The 9,569-nt window shown below is 42.3% G+C and overlaps 1 protein-coding gene across 2 annotated transcripts in view; it reads right to left on the bottom strand.

The window, feature by feature from the left end:
- The window catches only part of Mettl9 (methyltransferase like 9), a 45,410-nt gene that overhangs the window by 12,915 nt on the left and 22,926 nt on the right, over nucleotides 1–9,569 (bottom strand). For both annotated transcript variants that reach the window (XM_036190887.1, XM_036190877.1), the window contains exon 4: nucleotides 7,934–8,118. In XM_036190887.1, the coding sequence (XP_036046780.1) occupies nucleotides 7,934–8,118 (185 nt within the window). The remainder of the gene's footprint in view (nucleotides 1–7,933; nucleotides 8,119–9,569) is intronic.

The raw sequence follows: 9,569 nt of genomic DNA, 5'->3' as shown, positions 1-9,569 counted from the left end.
TGTATGTTAGCTACTGAAAAAGAAATAAAACAGTGGAATACAGAGCAGCATTTTTGTTGGCTGGTTAGTTGTTTGAAATTTTTATTTTATTTTTTATCTATGTGTGTGCAGGTGCCCACAGAGGCCAAAGGAGGACATCAGATTCTTTGAAACTGGAATGACAAGTGGTTGTGATCTGTCCAATGTGGGTGATGGGAACAGCACTCTTAACCACTGAGCCGTTCTCCTCCCTCCCTTTCTGACACAGGCCTCATACAGCCCATGAATTCATCTTTCTGCCTCTATACTCCAAAATGAATTTCCTATGGACTCCAAGAGGTGAACTCCCTAACTCTGACTACCAGCATAGGCAAAATAAATGAACTTCTGAACCAGACGGCAGAAAAAGGCAAGTACTAGCTCCATTTAGGAGAGCAGAGTACTGGATGCGTGTGCCATTCATTTCTGTCAGACTGTGCTCTGGTACTGTTCCCAAGAGACAAATCTCTAATGTATAGAATTGAATTCTAATACGCCTTTCCCAAAGAATGAATCAACAACTGCCTCAAAGTTGGATTTTAAACTGAAATTCGGAAGTTATTTTCAGAGGAAGGACCTCTATTTCCAACATCACACATAAAAGGGCCCAACACTCAGTGAGCATTGGCTGTTCTGCAAAGCCAGCCCTGCACTCTGTCCTTGACTTACACTGAATTTGCCCTAGCCCTACCTCACCATGACTGTATCTTCATGCCTTTACATATGCTCTTGTGTGAGTTTGCAACATACTATAAAGATACAGCTCAATAGAATGAGCAAGGTCCTGGGTTCAACCCCAGCACTGTAAAAACAAGACAACACACACAACAGCTCAGCAGCGCACACACAGCCTTCCCTAAGTCCCAGTTAATGATCTTTCCTCCTCTGGTCCCACCATACTTTGCCCCATCTCTTTACATTACCCCAGCATTGCCTGGTACAGCTACACTCTGTAACAGAATCACTAGCAGCACAGTGCTCAGTTATCCAGGTATTCCTGCTGCCTGGCTCTCCCAGCACACAGGCCTTCCAATGCCTTTGCATGAATGCAACTGAACAATAATTCTATTTTGAAATGCCTTGCGTTTCAAGTGAGATGACAAACACTTCACTCCCACTGACTTTCTCCAGAAAATACTGTCTAAGTCCTTTCTTGCTCCCTTAGCATCCAGAGAATTTTCCCTATTACATACATACTGCAGCCTCCCATCTGACTGGAGATTCCCATGACAGCGAAGACGAAATGAGACACATCTTAGTCGGCTGCTGTTGCTGGGACAAAGCCATAGGCCTGTGGCTTATAAGCAGCAGAGATGTCTTTTTCAGAGTTCTGGGGGCTGAAGTAGAATCAGAGTGCTACAAGGTGGGTTCTAATTAGGTCCTCCTCCGAACTGCTGAAGGCAGAGTACGGGCTCTGGGACCTCAGCACAAGACACTGACCTAGTGAACTCCATCACCACCCAAAGGGCCCACCTCCTAGACCCAGCACAATGGTGGGGAGGCTTAACACAGAAGAGGCAGATGGATCCAGAAGTCTTATCTATATCCTCTACCCTAAATTGCCTACCAAGACATGCCAAAGGGTTTTTTAAAAAAATTAATTCCTTTTTCATTTTTGTAAGGAATCGCAAACCTGTGACCAATGGGAATATAGCTGTGGAGTCACATACACCAATAGAGAACTCACTTTGAGACAGTTAAAACTCAAAATGAAGCCTTCAGATTCTGAACACTTTTGTTATGAGTTTAAAGCAGACTAAAAGACACTGGCAAATACTTCTATGGGAGGAACTGTGAACAAGTATGATCAAATAAATCACAAATAAAAACAGTTAAGAGAATAGGATAAACTAGAACAAATCTAGCATGGACCTAATACCAGAAGCCAGACCCATTCAGCTGGCCACTGTTTAATACATGACTTAACCCTCATAATAAATCCCAATGTGAGTATTAGCCACTTTGGGCAGGTGAACCTCTCAGATTACTGAGAAGCCAGGATAACCAATATTACAAATTCAAACAGAGGTTAGCCCTCTGATACTAAGCTCTTTCCACAAAACAGACTGGAAGTCCTCCTTGTTTCTATCTGGGTGAGTGAGAGTTTTAGACTAAATGTCTAACCAGGAATAGTGGGTATGACTAAAATCCTAGCATTCAGGAAGCAGAGGCAGGAAGAGAAACATAAATTTGAGGCCACCCCAAGCTACATAGCAAGTTCCAGACCAACCAAGACTATATAGCAGGACACTATAATAATAATGATAATAATAATAATAATAACAACAAATAATAATAATAATAACAATAACAACAACATAATAGTCTAATTTAATCAGATCATGACCTTATAAATGAGTAAGAAAGTTGCTAGCAGGCTATTTCTGAAAACCACAGGTCTCATGCAACAGTTTCACAAAACAATGTTATCAAATTTTCAAAGAATAAAACACAGAGTAAAACATTCCTAATTATTTTCTACAAAATCAGCAGAACAGCCGGGCGGTTGGTGGCACATGTCTTTAATCCCAGTACTTGGGAGGCAGAGGCAGGTGGATCTATGAGTTCGAGGCCAGCATGGTCTACAGAGCGAGATTCAGGACAGGCTCCAAAACTACAGAGAAACCCTGCGGAACAATGATATAAATCCAAGATAATCTCCCCCATAAACATAAAGATCAGCTATAGGCAATTTACTTATCAACAGTAGTAATGCTATCTACGAGGCACTGTAGTCAAATCTGTAACCTGATCTCCTCACAAGGTTAAGGAAAGAATATCCTGAGTTCAAGGCCAGCCTAATAACCTAGTGAGCCCCTATCTCAAATAGAAACGAAAGGGTGAGGGACGGAGCTGGAGCGATGTTAGAGCAGTCACAGTAGTTACTGCTCTAGCAGGGATAGGGTTTGGTTCCCTGCACCCATGCCAGGTGGCTCACAACCTCCTCTAATTCCGTCTCCTTGTCTTTTAGCCTCTGTAGGCACCTGCACTCACACATCCCAATGCATGTACATAAATCAATTTTTAAAAATTAAGAGACAGCAAGATAGCTCAAAATGTAAAGGTGCTTGCTGCCAAGCTTGAAGACCTCAATTCTTGGGACCCACAGGGTAGAGAACCAAGTCCCACAAGCTGTTCTCTCACTTCCACAAGTATAACTCCCAACATGTATGCAAATATTTAAATAAAGTAATTTAAACAACGTAAACGGCTAAAGATATGCTGCAGTGTAGAGTACTTGTGTAGCACATACAAGACTATGGGTCCAATCACTAGAACTGCAAAAAAAGGTAATAATATCAATGTTCATGGCATTTTCTTTTTTAGTGTTTTTGAGACAGGGTTTCTCTGTATAAGCCTGGCTGTCCTGGAACCTGCTCTGTAGACCAGGCTAGCCTCAAACCCACAGAGATCTGCCCATCTCTGCCTCCTGAGTACTGGGACTAAAGCCATGTGCCACCCTGCCCAGCTGTTCATGGCATTTTCATTTACAATGTTTACAAATACAAGTGTCACAGAACAAAGCAACACTGTCTTAGGGAAGCCTCCCAGTCAAAGTGTGTCTTCAGTATGATCATCCCCAGAGATGCTGAACACTCAGATATGAAATTCAATGTTAACTCCTAGATTTGTAAACTCTTAATAAAAAAGAATTTTTTAAAAAACGAATCAACACTGTGCGGTGGTGGCGCACTCCTTTAATCCCAGCACTCGGGAGGCAGAGCCAGGCAGATCTCTGTGAGTTCGAGGCCAGCCTGGGCTACAGAGCTAGATCCAGGACAGGCACCAAAACTACACAGAGAAACCTTGTCTTAAAAAAGGGGGCGGGGGACTGGGTGGTGGTGGCACACGCCTTTAATCCCAGCACTCAGGAGGCAGAGGCAGGTGAATCTCTGTGAGTTTGAGGCCAGACTGGGCTATACAGAGTGAGATCCAGGAAAGGCGCAAAGCTACATAGAGAAACCCTGTCTCGAAAAAACAAAAAACAAACCAAAAAAAACCCCAAACAAACAAAAAACAACAACTGGGGCTGGAGAGAGGTTAAGAGCACTGACTGCTCTTCCAGAGGTCCTGAGTTCAAGTCCCAGCACCCACATGGTGGCTCACAACCATCTGTAATGAGATCTGGCACCCTCTTCTGGCCTGCAGGGTTTATATTTATAATAAATAAGCCTTTAAAAAAGGAGGGGAGGGGGTATCAACCAAGCAGTGATGTAAAGCTGACAATCTGTGTAGAGCAGACAGACCTGGAACTCACGATGTAGACCAGGCTAGGCCTGACCTACTCTTGCAGCTCCGGCCTTGGTTTCTCAAGCACCAGGTTTACCAGCATAAGCCATCCTGCCCACATTTTTGTCACTGACAATGTAAAAGCAGACTGCTAGTGTCTGGCCTCTTTCCTACAATGGTAAATGCTAACAACCACATTGCCGAAGGAGAAAATAATCTGTAGTTTGTTAAATTCCATCTGTCAATGTTTCCACCATGCTCAGCTGCAATGACAGGCCTACTTAATAGGCGGCTCACTGCATCCACTCCATGTAACAGTCGGGTCCCATGAGTCAGTCTGAGCCAGCCTAGCACACCGTAGATCCAGTTCGCCTGCAGCCACAAGTGTGGGCCTACATATATTTCAGGGGAAAGGTATCTAAAGCATTCCTAACAGCTTCTATCTACATACATGTGGAGTAACATTTGAAGAACATTTAGGTGATCTAAAACCAAAAAGAGACTGGAGTAAAAAAAAGATTTTTCATTATACACCCTTGTGCAAGATGCCTGAACCATTTTACCATGAATGATTTTGTATAAAATTATAATTTTAACAAATTAATCATGTTATTAAATTTTCATTTGTACAATATAATTCTCCTTTATAATGTCATCCTTTTCCCTGATCACATCTCACCAGATTATCAACCCGTAAAGAAGATTAGGTGAGGGTACCAAGTAAACAGATTAAAAACACAGGCGAGGCTGGACAGCTAGCTCCTAAGAACAATGGCTGCTCTTCCAGAGGACACAGGTTCAATTCCTAGCACCCACATGGCAGCTCACAACTGTCTGTGACAGTTCCAGAGGATTCAATACCCTGGCACAGACAAATGTGCAGGCAAAACACAAATGCACATAAAACAAAAAAATCTTTAAAAACAAAACACGAGACTGCTTCTAAGTTAGTCTATACAACAAAGTTGTAGTTAAATGCACAACACTGACCACCACCACCACCACCCCGCCAAAAAATTAAGAGTAATCATTTCACCTATAACTGCTTTTTGTTAATTAAGCAAAGCAGGCTAAGCACACTCAGGCACCCTCCCAACAAGCCCACTGCGCCTTGAAGTCTCCAGTCCTCACAGTTTCCCATGGAAATCATCAGGGTCTAATTAGAGACTTGGAGAAAGGAAGCAACAGCAATAACAGAGTGCCCCTGACAATCTGCAGAAGGTACAGGTCAATAAAGGTCACCCCTAGCAACAAGGCTTTGTCTCAAATTTGTGATGTGTCACAGGCCAGACTCCTCAGAGTGCACAGGCAGCTCTGGACACCCACAATCAAGGAGCTTGTTCTCAGTCCTAAGTGAAGAAGACTGCACTCTTGTTAGCTTGACTCCCTTTCAATGTTTCTCGTCAGAAACACGAGGAAATGAAATTTGTGGTTAGATTGATGTTCCTTCCTCCTGCTTTTCCACCTCCTGCTATGCCAGGAAGCAGCATTAAAGTTCTATCATGTGGCTGCCCATCAGGACACAGGAAGCCAGAGCCTCACAACTCAGTGACTAGAGAGCTTAGTGCAGAAATGGAGCCAAGGCTTCAGCACAGAGAACGGCACTGCAGCGAGGTCAGATCAGAGGTCACTTACTCGTCGTCTTCTCGGTGTGTAACATACACACGACATATATATTGATATGGCACGCACACTTAAGGCAGGCTGAAAAGCCATTCAACAACAGGAACGTAATGTACAGAGAAGGAAGATCGGAGAGAGGACAGCTATTCCAACGGTCTTCTTCCTGCCCTCCTATGTCTACAGATTTTCTATCTTCAAGCCCGGTATGGTGGCAAGCACCTGTAACCTACTTCTTAGAGGCAGAAGCAGGAGAAAGATCAGGAGTTGAAGCTATCCCCAGTTGCACAGCTAGTTAAGGTAAGGTTACATGAGACTCAGCCTCAAAAACAAATCTAGGAAAAAGGCTCAGTGATGCAGAGATGACTTAGTGGTTAACACGCTTCTATGCAAACTTGAGAACTGAGGTCAGATCTCTAGCACCCACACAAGAGATGGGTGTGGCAGCATAGAATTGTAATGGGGGACGGGTGACAGGCAGCTATCTGAGGCATGCTGGCCAACCAGTCCAGCCATGAAGCAGCAAGTTCCAGGTTCAGAGACCCCCGTCTCAAAAACTAAAGATGAAGAGTAACAGACAACTGATGTCAACGTCCTTTGCCTGCCTACACATGGAGGGAGGGAGGGAAGGAGGGGGAGAGAGGGGGGGAGAGAGAGAGAGAGAGAGAGAGAGAGAGAGAGAGAGAGAGAATTTCCTACTTCCCAAAGCAACAACAATTTGGGGTAAACATAAAGACAAGCATTAAGTACAATGGGAGAACCCTATTATAGTGACCCCCCTGCAATCCCAGCATGTGGGAATCTGAAACAGGAGGATCATGAGTTTCAAACCAGCTGAATTTTGGGAACCTGTCCCCAAAACAAGCAAGCAAACAAGAAATAATGAGGGGGGGTAAAAAAAAGAGGGAAGGAAGGAGGGAAGGGAAGACTATGGCCATGGGTGAAAAATAAGGACAAGAACAGAATTATGGAATATGCAAGCACCTTAATTAAAAGGTTTTTTAAAAATGATTAAAAAGTTTAACCTCTAGCACCACATAAATCCTAGCACTGGAGAGAGGCAGGAGGATCAAAAAATCAAGGTCATCTTCGGCTACATAGTAAGATTAAGGCTAGCTTGGGCTAATGAGACCCTGTCTCAGGAAAAAAAAGAAATAAAAGACTAAAGATTTTAAAAATATTAACATGTACAATAAGTAGTTTTATATCAGTACATTAACTTATCAAAATGGAGAAGAGAGTATTAAAGCTGTAATTTTCAAGGCAACCTTAAGTGCAAGCTACAGCAGCTGCAGTATGAATTGCTGTGACATGAAGTTAGTGTCAGAAGCCACAGTAAACCCAAGTGCCAGGAAACAGCCATCTCTTCTAGCATCCTCTTCAATCAATATCAATGAAGACCGGCAGCATTAATTTACAAAGTCACATGACAAGGGTTGGAGAGAGGAATGGCTTCCAAGTTAAGAACCAGAAGCCGAGCAGGGCAGCTCCAGGCCCTAGGGATCTGATGCTATCTTCTAGCCTCTGCAGATGCTGTACTCACATGTACAAACACACAGAGACAGTTCTAAAAATGATAATAAAATTAATTTTTTTTAAAAATCTAGTTACTCAAAGAAATGATACATACTGGAACATGAATATCTTCAAAAGAGAACACTCATCATTTTTAGAGTCTGGGACAAGAATTACAAAATGTAAAACAAAACAGCCATAACATTTAGCAAGTATCTACTAGCAGATTAAAAAACACAATTCACTGCTTAACTTGGCTTATAAGCTACTAAATAAAGGGCTCAAGCACCATTTAAAGACCCAGAGTACAGACACAGATGCACTGACCCAGCTGAGTATCAATTATTACAGTGCAAGGGGAGTACTAGAATGCTATAAAACCTGTATTAAGATAAGTATTAACCAAGCCATGATATTATACATGGCTAATTGGATTATTTTAAATTCTAGGCGACTAAGAAACACTAGACAATGTTCAGTTGATCATCACACAAAACCAAAACTACCAGTAGATAGCCATTCTGAGAAGAGGTGGCCTGTCCACACTTACCGTTTTCCACATAGGGATGAAAGGGCAAAACCAAAGCCAGGATGACCCTGCCTTGGGTGGGCTCCAAGACACTTCTGATATCTTTCAACAATGTCAGGGGCTGGTCACAACGATCCAGCAGATTTAAGCAGCTGATGACATCATACTGGAACCCTGTATTCTGCCATTCATTTATACCAAGCACTCTAGAAAAATCAAAAAGAATTTGGTTAATATTTCTCCCATTTAGAGACAGCTTTAAAAATAACTATGATATGCAGAGAATGATGGCGCACACCTTTAATCCCAATACTTGAGAGGCAGAAGTAGGTGGATCTGTGAGTTCAAAGCCAGCCTGGTCTACACAGTGAGACTCTTGTCTTGAAAAAGACAAAACAAAAAACTGAGATGCCAATAAAGGTTATAACTTTGTCTTCTAAATCAATGTAGATTCAAAAATATGTACCTATAATTTATATTTACAATTATACAAAGAGCAGGTAAGAAAAAAACGGCAGCTGTGGAGGCCAGAAGTCAATATTGGATGTCATTCCTCAGATGCTATCCACTTTGAAATTCTTTAAGACAGTCTTCCATTGGCCAGGCACGCAATAACTAGGCTATGCACGGCACTGAGCCTGGGGTTCTCCTGTATCCATCTTCTCAACACCAGGATTGTGAACTCATACCACTACAGTCAGCTTTCACACAAGAACTGGGGCAGTGCACTTATGTCTCTTGTTTACATGCCAAACACTTTCCCAACTGAGCTAGATCCCCAGTTCACGATAGTTTATCTTATAGCTTTCTTTCAATCAATCTATCTATCTATCTATCTATCTATCTATCTATCAATCTATCTATCTATCTATGTAGCCCTAGATGGCCTCAACCTCCTGCTTCTGTCTCCCAGCACTGAGATTACAGGTAAAAGCCACAAAACAAGAAAGTAACCAGCTCCTCTGCTGTACAGGTGTCTATCTGCAGTAATATCTCCTAAAACATACAGCACTAGAGCTTCAGAAGAATTCTGTCATATCAAGACTACTCCATAACGATTTCAGAAGCTGTACTGAGTTCATCAAGAAGGAGTTTCAAACACTACTGTGCAGGCTCTACCTTCAGAATAAAATGTCATCAGTTCCACTGTAGAACAATGAATGAAATTATGAAAGAAATACTTCTATAATGCCTTAGCCAAATAATTTAAAAATCACAAATTACTCGTTTGATTAAATAAAACTATAATCTTAGGTCTACAATGAAAGAAAAGCCAGACATAGCCAGGCGGTGGTGGCGCATGTCTTTAATCCCAGCACTTGGGAGGCAGAAGCAGGCGGATCTCTGTGAGTTCAAGGCCAGCCTGGGCTACAGAGTGAGTTCCAGGACAGGCGCAAAGCTACACAGAGAGAAACCCTGTCTCAAATAAACACAAAGAAACAAAGGAAAAAGGAAAGGAAAGAAAAGGTCTCACTTAATCCACCTCAAAATCAGCTGCCAGACAGCAGTTTCTGGGTTAGGATTTTAGAAAATAGAAATACACTCTCTGAACCAAAACCTGAGTTTGATGTTGGGGTGGTTGACTTGTGCTGACAGCAGATCAATCTCATCCTTACTTCATTTTCTAAAGTTCTCTTTGGAAACTCATCCCACTCTT

This window comes from Onychomys torridus, chromosome 1 (genome assembly GCF_903995425.1).
Source record: "Onychomys torridus chromosome 1, mOncTor1.1, whole genome shotgun sequence".
NCBI classification, from domain to species: domain Eukaryota; kingdom Metazoa; phylum Chordata; class Mammalia; order Rodentia; family Cricetidae; genus Onychomys; species Onychomys torridus.
The sequence above is the reverse complement of the archived record's forward strand: the minus strand, read 5'-3'. Positions and strand labels throughout refer to the sequence as shown.